We start from the raw sequence: 23,705 nt of genomic DNA on the forward strand, positions 1-23,705 counted from the left end.
CTTATCAAGTTCACCCCCCCCCCCCTTTAAGACATAAACATTTCAAATAATCCTTGACAAGCTGGAAGAGTAAAAATGACTTCCCCCTGGTTCTTTGTCTAAATATTTCACTCATAGGTCTTTGTTTCCCTTGATGTTTCATTATGTTTATGAAACTTTTCTATAAAAACATAAGCTCATTTTTTTAACGGTTTATAAAAATAAGCATCATTCCTTTTCAAAACTCCTTCCTTTGATGAGACATCTGGTTGTACCTTAAGTCTTCACTTGAATTCCACTTCCAACCTGAGCAGATCCCTTTGCATTTGTTTATTTCTCTCCACCTCCAGCATTTGCTTTCCCTGATCAAGTCTGTCCATCTCTGACGGTGCCTGCTTGCTTCAGATGAGCCTCCTTCGCTCCGACTTGGCCCAGGGGGGTTCCCCACCTGGCATATGATGAGGATGAGGCCTGGGATGGGTCCCATTGTCTCCACTTATCCAAATTAGATTTTTCTTTCATTGTGCATAAAACCCTTCCTTCTCGACCGTCTGCCTGGGACCCAGCTCTCTTCCTTCCTGGAACTTCTCATTAAGGCCCCTGGGTTCGGTTCTCATCAGTGTGTCCCCTGACTTAGAATCATTCAGCTTGCTGCTGCTTGCTGATCGTAGCCTTCTTGCATTTATTGTGCCCCTACTACAAGCAAGTCATGTACTACGTGCTTCATATACATTATTTCTAGTCTTCACACCAGCCCTGCAAAGCTGTGTGGCCTTGGACATGCTACGAAACATCTATGAGCCACAGTTTTCTCATTTAAAATGTGAATAGTAACACCAGTGGGAGCCTGCATTCTACACTGCCCTCGGTGGCCTTATTTCTCTCTGGTGTCCTCAGCACTGCCCGGCACAGGGCTCAATGGATAATTGAAGCTCAGCACATACTTAGTGATGGTTTGAATACAGTTATCTTATTTGATTGTTTTCTTAGGTCAGTTCTAAGAAATAAAACACAGATTTATATTTAGGGCTTATTGAAAGCAATAGACATTCACGTTAAAGAACGAGTGCAACAAAACATTTTTCATTTTTAAAAATTTTTTTATTTTTGTATTCTCACTGGAGGATATTCTTTCCATTGCTCTTCAGAGAGAGTGGAAGGAAGAGAGGGAGAGAGAGAAACATCGATGCGAGAGAGACACATTGATGGGTTGCTTCCCGCACATGCCCTGGCTGGGACCAGGGATCAAGCCTGCAACTGAGGCACGTGCCCTTTGGCTGGAATCGAACCCGGGACTCTTCAGTCCACAGGCCGGCCCTCTAACCACTGAGCCAAACAGGCTAAGGCCCGACATTCATATTTTTAAAAGATCCCTGGATGATTCCAAAGTTCAGCAAAGTTTGGGAACCAATAGCATAGGGGGTTATATGTGTAAGCAATTTGTAACGTATTACTTAAAGGATTCAATTTACAGAATAATTCCCAGACATCATCTATATTTACTTTTAAAATGCTTCAACATTAAAATGGTAAAATATTTCAAAAATATGGAAAAGAGACTTTCAGTAAATTAAAGATTAGTTTATAATCTGAAATGCTGCCAAAATATTACAATTCCCTCCTTTTTATGGGGAAAATATCAGCAGAAACATTTATTTCCAGCATCAAAATTCTTTTTGTAAGTACAGAAGCCAAAGAAGCACTGAAAGATGAAGGGAAGAAAGGATATAAACAAAGGAAAACGAAAATGATTATTTACTAAGAATTGCAAATGCTCATTTTCTGCGCATACCACAAAGTTCCTTTCTCTGTCCCTAGGACTTTGTGTAATTTTCAGGGACATGATAGTAGAGTGCTCATGCTTTTAGTTTATCAAAATAAACCTGAATGTTCCTTTTCCCAGCCCTCAGTGAAAACTGAGAATTTACTCATCTTTATGAAAAAAAGAAAGGGAGGGAGGGAAGGAAGGAGGGTAGAAGAAAGAAGGGGGGGGGAGCAGTGAGCCTGCCTGCCTTTTGAATTGCTTTATGATAAAATGCACGACCTTATTGATCAGTTCTCTCTGTAACAGATTTTTGTGTGTTAGGAATGTAAACAATAAAATAAATGGAGCCACTTTAAAATGGAACCAGAGCTGCCATGCCAGAGGAACTGCCTGATGAGGCTTATGCCTCAAGTCTTTGGAATGTTAAAACAGGGCAAAATAACCTTTGGACTGGGCCTAGGGCAACATTATGTCCCAAAAATCTGTTTGAAAAGATAACAAGAAAGCAGTTATTATGACTAGTGGTCTGAAAATTTAAAAAAACATTATTTAGAATTAGTATCACTATGTTATGTTATCTGCACCAATAGTAATACCTTCCTCCTATTGATGTAATTGAGCCCCTTCCCTTTCTCATAAATACCCGTTGCCTTTGTCTCCTAATCAGAACATTAATTGGGCTTCTGTCTGAATCAGTGAGTCCCAAATAGCTCTTCCTCTGGATCTCAATAAGTGTTTGCTGCCTCTCACTTTGAAAGGCCTTTTTTTATTTTTAGGTTAACGGGAACATTCGAGGATTAAGTCAGCTGAGACTCCTGCTGCCTGTCTGGTAGAGAGAACAACTTATAATAACAAACACACAGCAGACTTGGATGAATTACCCTCCCCACAACCTGCAGGCCTGTTGGGGTCGTTCAATTCTTCAAACAGCCCGGTTTCCATAATCTCTTCTTGCCACGCTATGGGGACAGCACCTGCTGCAAATCTTTGGAAGAACTTCTTATCTTTATCTTCAAATTCGACTCCCCGAACCTCAGAGAAATCTTCAATGTCATTGATGTCTTTGGCATAAACCACCGAAGGGTCTGGCACATGTGGGGATTCAACGAGGCCTGCTTCCAGGCGAGGAAAGTTGATGGTTTTGAAGAAAGGCTGCTTCCTGGGATCATCAGACTTTTCTCTGTGAGGAAAGGAGATGGTCAGCCTGACACACAGTAACAAACCAAAACAGGAAACGTTCTAACAATAAAAGGGTGTAGCATTCTTTTCCTGTAACACATTTCATTTTTATTGCAAAGACAATATAATGACATAAAGAATAATTTAGAAAAACAGTAACTTTAAAAATCACCCACATTCCACCCTATGCAGACAGTAGCATTTTCATTGTTTGCAGACAGCTTTCACATGTAGATGTGATTTTTCAAGAGTCTAGCAGTTGACATGACTTTAATTCTTGGTGTTTTCATGAAACACCAGCAAAAATTAGTGGGACCAGAACCTGCTTGCCTGCAGCTTCCAGTCCTCACCTCTTTTTCTGCCCTTCAGGGTCACATAAAACAAGTTAATGTGTCTTTTTTTTCCCCCCATATATATCTTTATTGATTTCAGAGAGAGGAAGGGAGAGGGAGAGAGAGATAGAAACATCAATGATGAGAGAGTCATTGATCAGCTGCCTCCTGCACCCCCCGACTGGGGATCGAGCCCGCAACCCGGGCATGTGCCCTGACCGGGAATTGAACCCCGATTGCCTGGATCCTAGGTCCACGTTCAACCGCTGAGCCACGCCCGGCTGGGCTTTAATGTGTCTTTTTCCACATGATCACCACTCACATTTTAAAAGACCGCACCCACTTCTCACTCCTCATATGACATGATTTCTAGGAGCTCACTTACCTCCCCTAGCTGCCATAATAATCTTTATTGTTTTATTTTTTTAACTTTTTTATTTTGATGTAATTGTAGATTTATAGGCAGTTGTAAGAAATAATACAGAGATCCTGTGTACCCTTCATTCAGTTTTCACTGAGTAATATCTTGAAAAACTATAATTTATTTTTTTAAAATATGTTTTTTTAATTGACTTTTTAGAGAGAGAGAGGAAGGGAGAAGGAGATAGTAAAACATTGATGTGAGAGAGAAACATCAATCAGCTGCCTCCTGCACACCCCTTACTGGGCATGTGCCCTGACTGGGAATTGAACCTGTGATCTCTCGGTGCAAGAGATGATGCTCAGCCAACTGAGCCACACCAGCCAGGGCCATAATAATCTTTAAAGACTTAAGAAAAATCCATTAGTAATTTTTAGTAGCATATATATATGATGTCCCCCAAAAATGTATACACACACTTTGAATAATTATAAAGGCAGTGTTTATTAAAATACATTTCATTTTGAAAATTGAGCTATCAGCTATTAAAGCATGTATACATTTTTTGGAAATATATATATATAGTAGGTTTATTGAGGTATAATTTACACAGCAATATTCACCATTTTAAGGTGTCAGATAGATTTTAAATGTGGCAGAACAAGGATAGAGCTAGAATTCCACCCAAGTAGATCAGGAATGAGCCCCAGGCCTGTGTGTCTCAAAGAGAACAAAGGAGTTGGAATGGGACCAGATGCCACAAGGAAGGAATTTGTACCACATTGATGGCCCCTGGCAGGCATGAACACACTGTCCCACAGGTCAAGGGGGTGCCTTAAACTCACTCTGAGCAGCTTTAACTTGGATAAACCTGAATGGCCTGGGCTTGTCCATCAGGATGGCTGAATGCAGTCTTTTTGCAACTTGTCACACAAGACAAGGGATCAATGGACCATTTTGAGGCTTTCTTTATGTTTCTCAACACCCCCAACTAGATGCCCCTGGAAGGCAGGGCCCATGCCTATGCCTGTGGAGGAGAGACTATTCCAGGACATGACCACTGCCTGATGGCTGCCAGACCCACCAGCTAGATCCTGGCCAGAACAGAGATTGCCTCCCGAACTCCCCTCAGAGACTGTCTGATGGACCCCTCACCTAGCCCCCAGGCATGCTGGTCCCCCCCCCCCCCATTGGAAGAGAGAGAGAGAGAAACATCCACGTGAGAGAGACTCACCGATTGGTTGCCTCCTGCAGGTGCCCTGACTTGGGCCAGGGGTCGAGCCCACAACCACGGTACGTGCCTGGGACCCTTCAGTCCAAGGGCCGATGCTCTAACCACTGAGCCAAACCGGCTAGGGCAGGCATGCTGCTTCTTGAACACACAGTTGCCCAGCCCCAGCAAGCACGTAAGGCATTTTCCTCTAATCTGGATGGGCCACCTCAGTACCCCTTCCACCCTGCACTGTACTATTTAACCCCTTATCACCTGCCACGTGGATATCCGTGGCACCTTGCTGCCGTCCAAGACATGCCTCGTATGTAAGTTCCCTTAATAAACTCTTGATGTAATGAGCATTGTCAGCCTCTTTCCCGGTCTCCTGGCCCAGGAAATTTACCCAACAATGCCCTTTTCCAGTTACCTAATAATGCCTGTGGCTGCCGATGCTAACAACAGAAGGCTAGGCTTTCCCACCTCTACACCTTTCCCTCTGTGTCCAGGCCACCACAAAGCCCATCGCTTTGATCTTTTGCACCAGTGACTCTCGTTTCAGATTTGTCGTTAGAAATAGCATGAAGATGATTTTACTCTTGAATCTTGCCCTGGCCGCTTTGTGCAGGGTTCTTTTGGCCCATCTCCTCGTGGACCAAGAGGAGAGGCCATTGATGGAGGCAGCATCTTTTTTAATAGCCAAGCCAGCAGCTGCAGGAAGACTTCTCCTGCTTGTTGGAGTGGAATAAATTTCTGAGCACTAACAGGGGTTCTTGTGTCACTGATCCCCACACGGAGATTACAGTGGATTTTCTTATCCCATTCAATGAAGATAAGATACCAGCGGCCCATACATGAGGACCACACTGTGGGGTTTGGTCTGCCAAGAACAGTGGGAATTAGCCTGAAATTGTGTGTTGGAGAAGCACTGAGGTCAGACATGTGCAGGGGTATTTGCTCTTATTCTGCTGCATGAGCTGATCAGAGTAAAAGCTGCAAAATACTTAAGTGGTCTTCACCTTTGATTTTATTGGAAAACACCAGGGTTGACCCTATCTGGAGCCTCTAAGAGATGCTCAGAAAAGCTTTTGGCTTCTCTGCAAAATTAACTCACAGACCCATAAAGGCAAAGGAGGAGATCCTATTTAGTGATGTCTAAAGACAGAGAGGAGGTTTCAATTTATTTTATTTTTTACTTTTTTATTGAATTTATTGGGGTGACATTGGTTAATAAAATTATATAGGTTTCAGGTGCACAATTCTGTAACACAACATCTGTATATTGAGTTATGTGTTCACCACCCCAAGTCAAGTCTCCTTCCGTCACCATTTATCCCTCCTATACCTCTTTCTACCCCCCCCCACCCCCCCTTTCCCTCTGGTTAGCACCATAGTGTTGTCTGTGTCTATGAGTTTTTTTGTTTTTTTTTTGCTTAGTCCCTTCACCGTTTTCACCCAGCCCTGCAGCACCCCCACCCTCTGACAGCTGTCAGTCTGTTCTCTGTATCTATGAGTCTGTTTCGATTTTGTTTGTTAGTTTATTTTGCTCTTTAGATCCCACTTTGATTGATTTTAAATGCTCATAGGTGCACCGCAGCGGGGGCACTTGTCCTCTCCGCTGTGGAACACGCTCTCTAGGCATTTGCTCCATTTTGAAGGATGCCCACAAAATTAATCAAAAGTTATCTTATTTGAATGAAGTTTTTAAAACTACAAAGACTTGAAATGGGAATGTTGGAAGGCTTTCTTTTTCACCGAACAGCTGGTTTTTACATGCCTCTTCTCTAATGTTGTAAACAGCTATATTCAAAACAGTCACAGCCACATATGCTGATGAAAAGGTTTTGCTTGGTGGAGCAGCTTCAGGCAAACACCCAGTGGCATTTTAAGTGGCATTTTCCTGAGAAAGTTTGTCAATATCTCATTTTATAGACTCAAAGTGTGCTTTTCTTTTCCTTTCTTTTAAAATATATCTTTACTGATTTCAGAGAGAGGAAGGGAGAGAGAGAGAAACATCAATGATGAGAGAGTCATTGATCAGCTGCCTCCTGCATGCCTCCTACTGGGGATCGAGCCTGCAACCCAGACATATGGCCTGACAGGAATGGAACCACCATCTCCTGGATTATAGGTCAATGCTCAACCGTTGAGCCATGTCGACCAGGCTTGAGAGAGATTTTTCAACCAAACACACCAAGCAAGTGGTATTCCTCCCAGGGAAGTCATCTAAAGAGACTTGCCTGTGCATGGTGTCAGATGGGTATTAACCTTATCAGGGAGATCCCTTTGTAAGTTATATAAATGTCTAATCACTATGTTGTACACCCAAAACTAATATAATATTGTATGTCAATTGTAATTGAAAAATAAATTTAAAAAATGAAAATAAAATAAAAGGGACTGTTTGCTTTCCCCACTGCCTTGGCCAATGCTGGTGTGCCTCTGATACGTCCAGCACTCAGGAACCAGGGTGGTAGAGATAGATGGCCTGTGGTCACCACACCCAGTTCTTTCTTCCTAGGCACACAGAAGACAACACTGGCCAGCCCCCTCGCCCTCAGGTATGGCCCAAGGAATGTTCTGGCCATCAGAAAGGACGCGGGCCGCTCCCCGGGGGAGACAGCACAAAGCTCCCTGGGTTCTCTTCTCGTTACAGCAACTGAAGCCACCGGTGCCTAAGGAGCCACAGATGGAAGCAGCCAGGACCCCTGAGACACTGCGCAGAAGGCAGAGACCTTGGAGAGCCTCTGGAGCCATGGTGGACTTGGTGTGAAGAACTAATCCTTTAGGTCTAAGCCGTGGAGACTTCGGGATTTACTTGCTGTAACATGGTCTGTTCTGAGTAAGGAAACACAGCAATGTTGGAATCTGCATAAGGAAATCAGTTTCACATTTTCCATCACAGAAATGTAGAGGTCCATCTAATGTCAAAATACTTGTTTGGTTATCTGTCATGCTTCAAAAGTTATTAGAAATTATTTTTGTTTCTCTGTTGAAAAATATCAGGTTAAAAATGAAAAGCTTGCCTCCATATTCAAACATTTTGAGCTAAGGCAGCATTGTTCTGGAGTCTTAATGCTCTAATACAAGATTACTGTCATTTTTAAGCCAGGGTTCTCCAGAGAAACAGAACCAATGGGAAGTTGAAGGGTCCAGAATGCACCATAGTGGCATAAAAATTATTTTGAGCTGAGGGCATTTGAAAGTCAACAGATGCATATCTGCATATAGCAGAGCCTCCCAAAAGAACTCAACCCATAAATTCTCTCCTGGGGAATTTCAGAAGTTTTGGAACCAGGAAAGACTGACTCATCACCAGTGACAGAAATCATCAGCACACCTAAATATATATTGTCACAAAACTCCTAAGGGCCCCTTTATTTTTCCCAACAGGGATTTGTTCTGCCATAGTGCCCACTCCCACCAGTACTAAGAAGTCATTTGTTTGCCTATAAGTGCCCTTCTCCCCCCTCCTTCCCGTTAAGATGGTATATAAGCCCCCAATTCTAATCACCTCCTAGTCACATTTTTTCTGTGAGCTCCTGTGTATGTACATAAATAAAAACCTGTCTTTCGCCAGTTTAATTTGCAGATCTCCATTCTTGAGCACAGAGGGTAGAGAAATTTTTTTTCTCCCTGACAGAGGGGGTGGGGGTTGTTTTAAAGAACTGGTTCATGCTATTGTGGAGACTTGGCAAGTCCATAGTCTTTAAGGTAGGCTGCCAGGCTGGAGTCGCAGGGAAGAGTGGTAGTTCAAGTCCAAAGGTGGTTTTCTGGGACTATTCTCTCTTCTCCAAGGGATGTTAGTCTTTTTTCATTAAGGCCTTCAACTAATTGGATGAGGCTCATCCACATTATGAAGAATAATTTGCTTTACTGAAAACCTACAGATTTATGTGTTAATCTCATTTTAAAAAAAACACATCCGCACAGAAACATCTAGAATAATGCTTGATCAAATATCTGAGTATTGTGGCTTAGTCAAGTTGATATTGAGATTAACCGTCATATCCACTCACCCCTGCTCACTTTATATATGAGGATATTGAGACTCAGAGAAAGTCAACTGCCATTTTCACAGAAGCAGCGTGTGTGATATGTAATTTGGGTGACCCTGTATTCTGGTTTGCCTGGGACAGTCCTAGTTTACATTTGTTGTCCTGGCATCTAGTTTTGCACTTGCCCAGACAAAAGGGTACTGTAGGCTCCTCCGGAGGCCCAGGAGATACTCACTCATCTCTGCATCCAAACCAGGTACTTACCGCCTCACTTGTTGCGTGCCCAACAAAACGCTGGTTAAATAAACAACAGTAAAGGTGGTAACTAGATGTTTTCTGTTCACTATGGAGCCATGCCATGCAGTGAGTTCTGAGGATACCAAAACATATGACACCCGGCACCTACCCTTGAGAATTTACAGGCTGGTTGAGATAGATAGGTCAAAAGGTTAATTCAATAAAGTAGGATAAATGCCATAATGGGAGTATAAAGCAAGCACAGGGAAGCCAGAGGGTGTGTGTGTGTGTGTGTGTGTGTGTGTGCGCGTGTAGATACTTCACTGAAGAGCAACACCTGAGCTGAATCACGAGGGAAGTATCTGTCACACCGAGAAGGCTATCCAGCTAATGGACCCGTGCAAGAGATGAAGTCAGGGAAAAGGTGAGGTGTTCAAGGAACTTGAAGAAATTTGGCATTTCTGGAATATAAGATCTGTTGGATACAATGGTGGGAGGGGAGATTGGAGGGGAGAGGTGGAGGAGTCTGAGAAACGCTGTAAGCCAAGGTAGCAAAAGGCCATTTCCAGTCTCCCCTTTCCCTTGTATCCCTCTATTATAGAGGCCAGCACCTCTCAGCATCCTTTGCACCTAGGATGGTCATGTGATATGAGCAAGGTGAAGGTGCTGAGGGTTGGGGAAAAAAGGAAGGGAGCTTATGTGGAAATACATAAAAGATACGATGGATGGATGAATCAACAGAGGGATGGGTAACAGGTGTAAACTGGGACTGTCCCAGGCAAACCGGAATGTATGGTCACCCAAATTACATATTGCATACGCTGCTTCTGTGCTCCTTCCCACCCCCACTGCCTCAGAAAGTCCTAGACCTTATATCGTTTGTAAATATTTCACTATGAATCTCTAAAAGGTAAGGTCTCTTAAAAAAATCCAAAAACCAGGCACTACAATACCATTATCTCACTTAAAAAGTAACAACAACTTTTAAATATTATCAAATATCTGGACATGTTAACACTTTCCCACGTGTCCTCGAAATTTGTCCTCCAGACAGTTTGTTTAAATTTGGATTCAAATGCAGTTCATACGATGTGACTGATTGATGTCTCTTAAATGTCTGTGAATATATAAGTTCTTCCTTTGTCTGTTTGCCACAGTCAGATTCTGTTGACGGTATCTCTGTGGTGTCATTTAACATGTTCCTCTGTTCTTTGTATTTCCTGTGCATTGATAGCTAGATCTAGCTGCTTAATTTTTCTACTGAACTTTTCATTTCTGCAAATGTTTTTATTAGCATGTAATTAGCATAGAGTAATATGCACAGACCTTAGCTATTTAGTTAAATAAATTTTAATAATCGAATACACCCACATAAATGCCACCCAAACAAGACACAAAACATTTTCATCCAAGAAAGTTCCCTGTGTGCCTTTCTAGTCCATTCTCCTTCCCACTTGCCATGCAACCACTTTCTGATTTCTGTTAGCACAGATTAGTTTGGTCTGTTCTTGGATTTCATACAAATGGAATTGAATGGTAGATACATTTTTGTGTCTCACTTATTTCTTTAGATGTTTTTGAGATTTATCCATGTTCTGCAAACGTATTAGTTTTTTGGTTTTTTTTTTTTTTTATCTTCACAGAGCATATATTTTTTTCCATTGCTTTTCAGAGAAAGTGGGAGAGAGAGAGAAATACTGATGTGAGAGAGACACATCGATGGGTTGCCTCCCGCACTCACCCTGACCCGAGATCAGCCTGCAACTGAGGTACGTGCCCTTGGTCATAATTGAACCCGGGACCCTTCAGTCCTTGGGCCGATGCTCTAACCACTGAACCAAACCAGCGAGGGAGTATATTAGTTTTTTAAAATTTCCAAATATCTTTGTTGTATTTCTCTGAATGTTCCTTGTTTTATTGCATCTGTTCTTGTTTCTTGGATGCAATATCTTCTCTTAAACCTCAGGGGACATTAAGCATAAGTTTTTACAAATGGTCTCTTCTAGCCCTGGCCAGGTTGCTCAGTTGGCTGGAGCATTGCCCCACGCACCAAAAAGGTTTCAGGTTTGATTCCTGGTCAGGGCACATACCTAGATTTCATGTTTTTAATGTTTTTATTGATTTCAGAGAGAGGAAGGGAGAGAGAGAGAGAAACAGAAACATCAATGATGAAAGGGAGTCATTGATCGGCTGCCTCCTGCACGCTCCCTGCTGGGGATCAAGTCTGAAACTTGGGAGTGTGCCCTGACTAGGGATCGAACTGTGACCGCCTGGTTCATAGGTCGACGCTCAACCCCTGAGCCACACCAGACTGGCTAGGTTTCGGTTTGATCCCTGGTTAGGGCGCGTAAGGGAGGTGGCTCCTGAAAAAAGGATTGTGAGACACAGGCTGGGAGAAAAATTAGAAATGATAACGGACAGTACTTACTGAGTGCTTATTACATGCTAAATATTTTCTCAAGTGCTTTCCAGGAATTTCTTATTTAAGCTTCGTGATAATCCTATGAGACAGAAACTATTTTATACCCCATTTTGCAGGTGAGAAAACTGACCCACAGAGAGGTGAAATCTTGCCCAAGGTCACCCACCCAAGATTCCCACCCAGGTCTGCACTTTGACGGCTGCCCTGCACTGCCTCTATGGAAGTAGGTGAAGTGGCTTTTTCCTACTCCTGTCCCCTTCAGGATTCATTTTCTTCCCTGAGGGTCCCCTCCTTCTCTCTCTCCATTTGCCAAGTCCTAAGTGCTCGCCTTGTTCCATTCTTGCTTAAGCTGTTCCCTCCCCCTTTCCCCAACAAGTTCTCCATTCTTGTCCTGTATCTCTGTTCATCAGAGGCTGGCCGGGCTGCTCCACACTATGAAGGCTGCTGGGAGGTGGGGGCCGGACCCTGAGCCGCACTCTGGGAACACACTGTTCCCTCCCCGAGAAAATGAATGAAGAATCAGCCTCCATCTTTCCTGCGCTGTAGCTGTTGGTGGAGCAGAAAAAGCACGGGACAGCAGGGTAGCCTGAGATTCATTCCAAATAATTTTCAGGACGAAATTTGCCTCTTGGCCCTAGAGGGAAAACCTCGCGGTGGAATTTTGAAGGGCACTGCCTCCTTTGAAGAGTGGAGGTATTTCACAGAGCAGAAGAATGGAATTAGAGGCTCACACCAGAGTCTAAGCACCCAAATTCCATCGCAGCCTCCAGCTGAAAAAATTAATTGCCTCCCTTTATGCCATTTGTCTTCTGCATGTGAACTGCCTCCTCAGAGTGGGGTGGGAGGAGAGAATGGGCCAAGCAGCATGGGGCGGGGGCCAACCCTGCTGACCTCCCTTGACCGGTTTAACTCCTGCAGTTACAAAGGGCCCCCCCCACATCGGTCTCTGTGCCATCAAAACAGTGGCTTTCAGTTCATGTGACCACAACTGCCATTGCCAGGGCTGTAGCGATCACCCAAGTGTCAGCAGCAACAGAATCTTACTGGAGGCTTTTGTGTGTGGTTTGTCTTTTTTTTTTTCTTTCTTCTTCCTTCCCTTCTTTTGCTTCATTTTGTTTTGCTTTTGGTTTTAGAGTGCCCTTTGGCGGACTCACACAGTCCACACCTGGTCAGGCAAAACAAAGTATACCCAGGATCCAGGCCCTCACAGGGTTTAGGAAGCCCTGGAGTGGCTGCCCCCTCCCCCTCCCCTCCCCCCCGGGGGGGGGCAATGGGAAGTCCCTCTACCGTAGTCATTGCAGGTGGATTGCTTAGTCCCATCAGGGCCACCTGACCCCTACAGATGTCCAGACTTTGAGGAAGGTGGACACCTTAAGGTGGGATAAAGATCTAAATCAGATTGTTAGGACCTGTGCAGACACCACCGGCATTACTCTTGCTGTTGGATGCTGGTTTCCACTGACCCTGTAAGCTGCTGTTCCTCTCATCCCTGGGCCCACAGGGGCTGAGTGGCGGGACTCAGGGTTCAGGCCGGTTGGATTCTGCACTCAGAGAAGTCCCAACATGGCTTTGGTCAGCAGTGGACTGTAACCTTGGAGGTGATGAGAACAGGGAGAGGCCTTTCAGTGGGTCTGAGAGGGCACAGTTCATATCTTAATAGTTTTACACATCCATAAAAAAGTGTGTACGTGTATGTGCACTTGCATGTACATGTGGGTTCATCAAGGTCAAGGTCAGGAGTAAACCTCCAGCTTTCTCTGAATCTGAAAAGTTGGCAACCTTAAGTTCCATCATTGGGAGGAATGCCCGTGTCACGCTTGTGGCGTGGTCAGGTCAGGCCGGGTTTGAGGAGCAGGTGGGGAGAAACACAGAAAGGACGCGCTCTGCCTTTCCAAGCGGCCGTGGCAGCCGGCCCAGCAAACTGACCAGTGGAGCAAGAAACCGCCCGTGGATGCCACCCCTCCCCCCAGCTCATCCCAAACCAGATCCACTCGACAGCACAATCCAAACAGAAGAGGGAATCAAAATGTACATCTTTTGTTTGCCGTGGCAGGAGAACTGTTGAGCAGAGGAAAAAAACAAGCTGAGCTTAGCGCTATCAGCTGTTTCCTGGGGCTCACTCCTTCCTTCCTCCGAGGGGGGCCTGGCCGCTTTGTTCTCGTTCCCAGATGCTCCTCTGCGCCTTTAAGCGGTGGCCTCTGCAGACCTCAGAGGAATGCGGCCCAGGACCCCAGGGGACTTGGTTCCGAGGCTCCGCCCCGTGCTCGGGCCCCAGGTCGCAGCCTCCAGAGCGCTGGCCTGCTCCCCAACCGCCTGCCCGCGGGTCCCCTTCTCACAGCCACTTCCTGGCTCTGGAGCAGGAGCCTCACCAGAGGTGGCTTCTTGCTCTTTCTGACACCCCTGGGAGGACCCCGTTTCAGAAAGCCAGGACAAGGGCTTTCTCTTTTGGGTCCTTGCAATAACGCTTTGTGAGCTGTAAAGCCTGGTGTCAGTCTGCTGTTGGTTCAGATTCCAGCTTTACCAATTATTAGCTGGTCACCCTGAGCCAGTTACTCAGCCTCTCTGAGCCTCACAGCACCTACCTCATAGGACTGTGATGAAGATGAAAGTGATAATAAGACGCACGGAGTGCCTTCCAAAAACCTGATACATGACAGGCCCTCAATAGCTTAGCAATGATGGTTATCAAGCCTGGGGTTTGGTTGTCTCAGGCAGGAAAGCTGCACAAGAAGAAAAACCCAGAAGCCTCTAAGACCCCACTGGATTGAAAGACGGGCCTGGCACGTCATCAGAGATCATTACAGTAGTTGTGATTCTTCCAGGGGAGTGTGTTCTTTGGTGGTTTCATGTTCTGTGAATCTATCCAGCAGCGGGCTGAGGCATATTTTCCATGGTGCCTCCAAGATGCTCAAAATAAAACCACAAGTGAAGTTCCATGTGGCTGTGAGGGAGCAAGATAACCGCGTGTGCCTGCTCGGCTCAGCCTAGAGGTGAGGGCGCCTAGAGGTGAGCTGCACCCTCACCCGCTGCCCACCCAGTGAGTGCAACTTTGGGCTCCTGCTGGCTCCCTGTGCCTCTCAGAGAGCAAAGCACAGCTGCAGAGGTCACCTGAGCAGCTAGCTCCAGTGCCTGTCAGGTGAGGCAGAAATAATGCAACAGTGGGGATTGTGACAGAGGGACTGGCACTTGGCTTCTTGTAGAATAATCAGGACAATCATGTCTTGATTGCCTACCAAGTGGCTGACTGGCTGACCCTCTGCTAGGCATTGATCTACCTTGTTTCTTAATCTTCTCATCAAGCCTAAGAAGCAGGTGGTATTAACCAGACTCAGAGAAGAGGCATGCTTTGCCTGGGGTCAAGTGCAGGGCTCTGGCCAGCCAAAGCGGCATTTAGAAGAAGGCACTCTGCATATCATGGTGCGTGGAGCATGGGTTGGCCATCAGCCTCCTCTGTTCCCCATCAGCAGGTGCCCCCATGAGAGGTCAGCCTGGGCGTCGGTACACAGCAGCCATGGTAAGTGGCCGACTCAATGGCGCACTTATGCTCCTTCCATCTCGGGATCCTGTGGAGCATATTTCATCAGCTGCACTTAATCTGAATGGATGCTCTGAGCTTCAACGTGTGTCCATATCAAGTCAGATATCAAGTTAGAGGCAGCAGCTTTTTGGTCCCTGGATTGCGTCACGATGCTCGACAGCCCCCTCCTGGTGCACCCTGCAGGCCTCTGGCTCTCTCCTCACCTCCACAGCTCATAGTCAGTGTGCTGGCCTGCCTAGTTTTGGGCCCTCTGCTTCACCTCTCTCCTGTTTACAATCTTCCAGATTGTCCTTCCAGGGCTGATTTTGTCACTTGCACTCCTGAAAGCCTTCAGTAGCTCCCCCAAACCCTTGGCATCGGCTTCAAATGCCCTTGTCTGGCTCCTCCAGCCTCCTAGGCTGGCACCTCTAGTTGTACCCTTTGTCACCCCTCATACCCTGTGGCTCTACACTCTAGGCAGCTGCAGAGCCACTCTTTTCTGTGACTGAACTCACACTCCGGTTTCATGACTTTACCTTGGCTAGGGTTTTCAACTGCAGCACCATGGACATTGTGGGCCAGATCATTCTTCGGGGAGGGGCATTGTGCTGGGCATTGTAAGACACTGGCAGCATTCCTGGCCTCTACCCATTAGTTGCCAGTAGCAACTGTCCAGTCATGACAACCAAAACTGTCTCTAGACATTGCCAAATATCCCCTGCAGGCCCAAATTGCCCTCAGTTGAGGACCACGGCCCTCTGCTGATCCCTTTGCCTGGCCCACTCTCCTTTCTTTTACCTGCCTACCTTCTGTTTGCTTTGTGAGTGCTGACTTGGGTGTCATTTCCACCTGGAAGCCCTTCCTGACCCCATGTTCCCATTTTAGGCTGGGTGCCCTCCTATGCACCCACCTTGGACAGCCCTGACCACACTGCATTGTCACTACCCTTTTACCTGTGGGTCTCTTCCTCATTCTGGTTGGGGCTTCATGAAGGCAGGCAGTTGTTTGCCTGGTTCCCTAATGCACTCAGGGTCCAAGTCTGTACCTGCAACAAAGCCTCACCTAATAAATCACCCTGGACACCCCTCTCTCCCTTACCCCATATCCGAGGCATCACTGAGGCCCCTTCATTCTGAAGTATTTTCCCAATTCAACCACCGCACTCTGGTTCCACCGTCCCTCTGTAGGCTGAGCTGCCATCATCTCTCACCTGGAGGACAAATGACCACAATCCACCTGAGTCCTCCCTGATCTGTTTTCATTTCTGATGGAGTAATTTTTTCAAAACAGAATTCTGAGCATGTTGCCCCCTTGGTTAAATCCTTCCAAAGACTTCCCAGGGCTCTTAAGCAGAAACCCAGTCCTTTACATGGCCGGTAATACCAAGTTTGGTGTGGCCCCTGCCACCTCTCCAGCTTCATTTGAACCACGTTTCCTCTTCCTTTGTGCCTTTCATTTCCCCAAAGCAGCAGGTACTTTGCAGTGGCTGTTCCCATTGCCTGACATGCCCAGCCCCTCTTGGAGTGGATCCTGGAGGACTCTGCCCAAATCCCCTCTTCAGGTTCTTGGCCTCCACTCCCAGATACTGGGACCAGGGCCAGCCGCTGCAGTGGAACAGGGCCCTGTGCTCAGAGGCAGCCCTGTGCTGGGGTTTGATGCTGTTCGGCTGCAGGAAGTTTTATTGATTGAACAGTTTGAGGATAAATTCACACATGGGGAAGTGGTAGCGGTGTGGTGTGGCCATGGCTGCTTTTGCAGCTGGTCCTATGGCCCCTTGGAGCCATGTCTGGGGTCCACTAAGCGCCGTCGTGACTGCCCAGCACTTGCACCAGCAGCTTGACCAGCTCCACCTTGTGCACGGGCTATAGGACACCTCTGCAGGCCTTGAGCTCGGTCAGCCTGCCTGGGCATTTGCATTGACATTGTACTTTCCTAGGGGTCCCTCACAGAGCTCCTCTGGGGGCCCCACCAGCAACGTTCGTAGGTGTAGAGCAAGGTGAGGTCCACCGGGAGGACCATGCTGCTCCCCTGCATGGCGAACAGTGGAGGTTTTGAAGGCTGTCTTGACAAAGTTTTGAATTCGTATTTTGTAAGTTAAATCCAGTGAGACAATGAAGTATGTGCCCAGGCCTTGGAGCCTTGGCTCTCACCCGAGGAATCCTATCTCCTGTCACCTTCCTGCCTCCCAGTGATAGGTTCTTGGCTATCTGCTCCCCAGTCTCTGCTCAGCAACTGTTGCTACCCTCTGCCCATGGTGGGGCCTGAACTCGGGTGCAGGGAGGGCTGAGGTCAGCGACTTCTCCCTCAGGTCCAGTTGTGGGATGGGGCTCTGGGTGTCTGTGAGGGTCTCCACTTTTGCTTCATGTATCTCCAAGCCTGAGAGAGTGTGATATTAAATAGCAATAAAAAACCCACCATGACTGGCTGAAAGATTGAACATGGAAGAGAGGAGAAGGCTTTTCCCTGCTATCTGAACAAGGGGCCCCACATTTTTATTTCTCCATGAGCCCCCAAAATTGCGTAGCCATTCTGGCTGGGACCATTGACTGCTGATGGCTCATAGCTGCACCCCATCCTGGAAATTGCCCTCTGCAGCCGGGAACTGCCTCACCCAAGTTTCCCCCATTCTGGCAGCTGGCCAAGGTCACTTACTGGCTCCTGGAGAAATTTAAAAAAAAAAGCCTGGTCCCCACCTTGATTTGGGACAACTCTTAGAGCCACCTCAATTCTAGAGCTCACTGAAAGACTGACTGAGGTCTTAGTTCAACCTCACTGTGGGTCAGCTCTCTTTGCCAATCCTGCCTTCCTCATGCATGTATCTCATGGGAGTGCACCCTAATAAATCTTCCACGTATACATCTATCTCAGAGTCCGTTTCCAGGGAGCCCAGCCTAAGACACCACCCCAGCTACTTTGCTGAGTGAGTTTCTACCTGCCTTCTGATATCAAATAAGTTGCATTTCCCTGCAGTTAACTCTGATCCTCACATGTTAAGTCAAATCCTCCTTGCAGAGCTCCACGTACCACATCTTCACAACGCTTATCATAGTTGAAATTTTACATTCATTTGAATGATTAAGTTCTATCTCCCCTACAAAACTCTAAGCTCCATGTGGGCAGAAAATCAGGTCCATTTTTAGCTTATCATTCTGTCCTTCATGTTTAACACAGTCCTGGGAAATGCTCAATAAATATATGTTGAATGATTGATTAAATGCTTGAATGACTGCCTTTTCAATGAACGAATGTTAAAAATAATTCCAAGACTATTGTGAAGATCTTTGAATGCCCTTAATAGTGGTAAATACTTTGAAAATGGACTTGAAGTTTTTGTAGTGGTCCCGTTACTAGGTCCTGGCAGGGTAGCTCAGTTGGTTAGAGCATTGTCCCGATATACCAAGGTTGCTGGTTTGATCCCCTGTCAGGGCACATACAGGAACTAACCAATGAATGCATCAATAAGTGGAGCAACAAATTGATGTTTCTCTCTCTCTCTCCCTCTCTCAGATCAATTTTTTAAAAACTTACTAAGAACTAACTTTAGTTAATGATGGTGGAGACCGAAGTATGACCAAGGATTACTCAGAATTCCTCCCCTGTGTGGCTCTTAAACTGCTACTCAGAAGTAAATTTCAAAAAGAAAAAAATTTTGGAGCAGGGTCTAATGGTTGTGATGTATGGAGGTGTTAACTTCTGATGAAACACATTCAGAGATTTCTTAAAATCACTTATTCAGTGTGTTCCTAGCATTGTGTTCAGTATAATGGAGGCTTCAAAATAAATATAATAATGCCCAACCTCTGTCACCCACTATCCTTCTGAATGTAAGGAGTTGGTCTGAGGCCTCAAGGCAGAACGAGGTAACCGAACATGTACAAGCGTTTGGGTCATTATTCTAACTTCATTCCCAGTTCTGACAAAATAACAAGTTCTAAGGACTCATATTCAATAAAATCTGAAGGTCACTGTTGTCCACATAGAATGCTGAATATGAAAAGTCCCAGCATGAACCCCACTGCTCAATTTCCCTATTATATTTTAATGGAGTCTCTAAAAAGTGATATGAGTTCGTTTTATGGTGTGCATGTAGATGTCAACTGAGAACAGGCAGGAGTGTTTATCATATTTATTATGAGTGCGTTTAGACAGTGTTTGAGACCATGTTTAATGATATTGTGCCTTGTGTGGGAGGCTAGCTCTGAGATGCAGTTGAATTTTTCCGTGTGGGTGTGGATGCTCCTCTTCTGAAGTCTTAATCCGTCAGCGGTTCAACTAGGCTCGTGGTTGGTGTCCATATTAGACCAGATGAGGGAGATAAGCTAATGCTATCACATGCACTTATTCTGTCTGAGTTTTCCTGAGTGGAGAGCCTTTTACAGCATTAAAAATCGTAGGCCACGCCTGCCCTGTGTGGGAACTTAACAAAGTGGAGTCAAAACTGTAAGTGCTCTTGAATCTGACATACCTGGTACCTATCACATGTGACTTTGGGTGGGTCACTTAACAAAATTGCTTAATTATATATAATTCCCTTTTTAATCAAAGAATTCTCTGTAAGCCACTTTGAACAAAATTCATCAAAATACACATCAGCTGTCTTTGTTCTCTTTTATTTATTTCATTTCAAATTTCATCTTTATCCAAAGTAAAACATTACCCCATTTCACACTCAACAGTCAAGGACATATTTGATTTAACATGCTAAGAGTTAGGGGTTTCTTCTTTGTCTTTGTCTTACCCTTTTAAAGTTTGCCTGCAAGAATCCTGGAATTTTAGGGTCCAGCCCCTCATTTTACAGAAAAGGAAACAAGGCTCAGTTGACTCGGGAACATGGCACCAGGAAGGTGAAACAAACCCAGGTCCTGACTTGAGATTCAGCATGGACTATCTCCAACTCACAAAGAAGGCTCCCCTCAGCCTCCAGTGAGAGGAGAGCTAAGTAGCCCCCAAATAACCAGCTAAGCTAATCCTCTTACACCACTCCACTTAAGGCAAGATGACAACATAAGGACTTTAGGAAAAGGGAAATTAGAAGAATTAAGTTCAAGGCTCTGTTTGTCCTGGAAATAGAACAGCCCTCTCTCCTCCTCTCCAACTCTGTGCCCCACCCTAGGAGCAGATGGAGAGCCACTCACCTTCTGGGTGACGGGTTTGCATCCTGGATCTGTACGGCTAGCCCCAGGTCAGACAGCCTGCAGTTGCCAAGGTCATCCAGAAGCACGTTCTCAGGCTTCAGGTCTGGCACACGACGCCGAGAGAGAGCAGGTGGAGCACCCCACAGGTCATCTGGGCCGAGTAGAAGACCAGCCTGCTCATGGCCAGGCCTCGTGTGCCCACGCTGTAGATGTGGAACTTGAGGTCTCCCCCATTCATCAGGCTCATGACCAGGCAGAGATGGGACTTGCTCTCAAAGGCATAGGCCAGAGAGACAATGAAAGGGCTGCTGATCCTCTGCAAGATTCCCTTTTCCGAGAGAGCCGTTCTCTCACCATTTTCATTCTTCAGTCTCTTCTTGTCCAGTTGCTTACAGGCATACATCTTACCAGTGTTTTTACCTGGACAGCACATACCTCAAAGGAGAGAAAAAAAGGAGAGGAAGAGGCAGAGGAGAAAGCGCTGGAAGGTGGAGGGGTGGAACCAGCCAAAGTGAAAAGACAGCAGGCCTGGGGCCACAACGAGGTACGCTTCACCCCACCAGGTGGGCCATACTGGAAAAAGGGAGAACAGCAAGTGTTGGCGAGAATGGGAGGACACTGCAACCTTTGCGCATTGCTGGTGGGGACGTAAAATGTGAAAGAGTTTGGTGGTTCTCCAAAAAGTGCTCATAGCCTGGCTGGGCGTGGCTCAGCAGTTGAGCGTCGACCTAGGATCCAGATCGCGGTTCGATTCCCGGTCAGGACACATGCCTGGGTTGCGGGCTCCATCTCCAGTCGGGGGCGTGCAGGAGCTCTGAGAAGCTGGAGAGGTTTTCCTCCTGGTGCCCAGCAGCCCCAGGCAGAGCCGGTTACAGAAGAAGATGCCCTGAACTCAGGGTCCTGAGACCTGTTCCCGGAGGCCCTGGGGGACTCAAGTCGTGGCCCTCAGAACAGACTGTGACTCTCCCACAGCCCCACACCCTGAATGGTCTGCAGAAGCCGTCCAGCTATGGCTTTCTTAGTTCTGAGGAGTCTGCGACCCCGAACATCCATGAAGTGACACAAGCAGGAAAAGCACACCAATTTACACATGTGGTCCAGGCTGTTCCTGGGCACAATCTGAGGGCGAGGGAACCTTGTCCTGAGCCCCAGAGCAGGGAAGTTTCGGGGTGGCCTCTCTACATCTCTGCCCACGACTCTTCAGAGCCAGGAAGCTCCCCTCCGCCGAGATCGCTCAGAGCCGCCCCAGACCACGACCTCACAAAGAACAGAAATTGGTTTAGACAGAGGTCAGGCTAAGAACCTCGGTTCCAAAAATAATACTTGTGTCCTACAGGGAAAGAATACTCAGGCTTTTTCTCCACAAACGAAGGCCGAGGCAGTTTGAAAACAAAGCCATTCAGTATTATGCCAGAGTGTTTGAAAGAGGAGAGAGAGACAGAGACAGACAGAGAGACAGAGGGACAGAGAGACAGAGAGAAAGGAGGAGGGGGGAAGGCTGGCCAGTCTTTTTCCAAACAAACAACCTCGAGCACACGCTTTGTCAAAACACCGTGGTGACCACCTCAGTCTGCGTGGCAGGGCCTGTGGACCGTTCCCAGCGCAGATACACACTTGGCCTCTCGCTACCAAGAATTATGTAACGAACTCGTGGGTGCCCTTTGGCTCTGCACCGCTGCGCTGGAAACCGCCACCCCAACGGTAGACGTGGGCGCCCTGTGCTGGTGACCACTGTTCAGAGCTGTGCCAGATGCTTTGAAACCCACACAAGAAATAAATGCTGGTACTTTTTTTGTTCTTGGCATGTCATCAGGGTCCACATTTCGAATAGTGAAAAATCAGTCTGAGAATCTCTCCAGAGGAGGAAGCCTTTTCCCGGGGTTTTTGTGGATACAGTGGCAGTCCGACAGGGCAGAGCTTTGAGAATTGTCATCACATGGATATTTAACCTTGTCACTGAAAAAAGTACGCTTTTCACTGATGAATATATATGCTACGAACTGCTCGATTCCACTCACACGAATACTTCCTTTTATCCCAGTCCTGTTCAATAGATACATGCAAAACCACATGTGGAATTCAAATTTTCTAGTAGCCACATGAGCTAGAGAAACAGAAACAAGTGAAATGAACTTTAATAATACATTTTATTTAACCCAACATATGCAAAATACTATCATTTCAACATGTAATTGATGTGAAAGTTGCTAATCAGATATTGCCCAACCTTTTTTGTGTCTGAGTGTTCAAAATCTGCTTGGAGTTTACCCGAACCACACATCTCAATTCGAACCAGCCGCATCCCAGATGCTCAGCAGCCACCCGTGGTGAGTGGCTGCCTTATTAAATAGCACTGAGTTAACCCTTCTTTTCATAGTGTTTCCATTCATAAATAAGAGGTAGTGTTTCTTATTTTTGTTTGTTTTCTACTTAGTAATAGCATAGCCGTTCTGGGGAAAAAAACAAACCAAAAAACAAACCAAAGAACACTCTCAAAGTAATTGAAAATGACCTAAACGAAGAAAACAAAATTTGCATAATATTTGAACACAAAATTTAGAAGTTATAAAATGACCATCTGTTGCCTTCTGGCAATTGTAAACAGAGTGTCATTATTTTTAAGTTTTACCTACCTGAAAAAAAAAAAGAGGTCTATTTAAAATGGAACACTTTTGTGATTGCTTACAATTAGGTTTCAGGTCCCAAGTTAATGAAACAGTCATTGTAGATCCGATGAAAGAACAGTACTGAATTCTTAACTTGGAAGCAGAGCCAAGTGCTGGGCACACTCAAGATACCCTGCACCAATGGGGAAAAGTACCAGAAATGTTGGATTGGAGATGTGGCCCGATGGTCACAAGAACTAACTTCAGCATTGCTCGGAAAGCTAAATCTTGTCTCTAGTAAGTCGTAGCTGTGCGATCTTCAGCATGTTACTTAACTTCTCTGAGCCTCAGTCTCCTTAACTGAAAACAGAGAAAATAACTGTTGATTCTTGAGTAAGTTCTTGAGAGAAGTCAATGCCAAATAGTACCTGGCACAATGAAGTGATATGAAAGTATTAGCTTTTTAAAAAATATATGTTTTTATTGATTTTTTCAGAGGAAGGGAGAGGTGGAGAGAGAGAGAAACATCGATTGGCTGCCTCCTGCACGCTCCCTTCTGGGAATTGAGCCCGAAACCTGGGCATATGCCCTGACCAGGAATGGAACCCACGACCTCTCAGTGCATGGGATGACACTCAACCAACTGAGCCACACCAGCCAGGGATGAAAGTATTATCTTTTAAACAATGACTATCAATCATCAAAACGTGACTCAAAAGTATAGTTTTTTGATGTGAAGATTGGAGGCAGGAGCGACCTAAACAATGTGGAAGAAGTTGGGCTCCTCTGTCCAATGTTCACCCAGCATAGAGCAGCCAACTCAGAATTTCACGAGAGCTTGGAAAGCTGTGGGGCCTGGTGGAGCTGGAAGACAGACAGATTGGATTAATCAGCATGCGCAATTTCTAATAACGAGCGATTCCAACTAAATGATTTACTATATTCTGCCACACACACACACACA

At 45.9% G+C, this 23,705-nt stretch overlaps 1 protein-coding gene across 1 annotated transcript; it reads right to left on the minus strand.

Annotated features, from left to right (window-relative positions):
- Window positions 1-2,587: 2,587 nt before the first annotated feature.
- GRK7 (G protein-coupled receptor kinase 7) lies at window positions 2,588-22,437 on the minus strand (the record flags this gene model as incomplete). The annotated part of the gene is given in 7 exon segments (XM_081159135.1): window positions 2,588-2,924; window positions 17,208-17,368; window positions 20,136-20,155; window positions 20,158-20,244; window positions 20,247-20,549; window positions 20,552-20,570; window positions 22,363-22,437. Coding segments are annotated over 7 exon segments (1,002 nt in total).
- Window positions 22,438-23,705: the final 1,268 nt, after the last annotated feature.

The sequence above is a fragment of the Miniopterus schreibersii genome (assembly GCF_964146895.1).
Source record: "Miniopterus schreibersii genome assembly, chromosome: 15".
Lineage (NCBI taxonomy): Eukaryota > Metazoa > Chordata > Mammalia > Chiroptera > Miniopteridae > Miniopterus > Miniopterus schreibersii.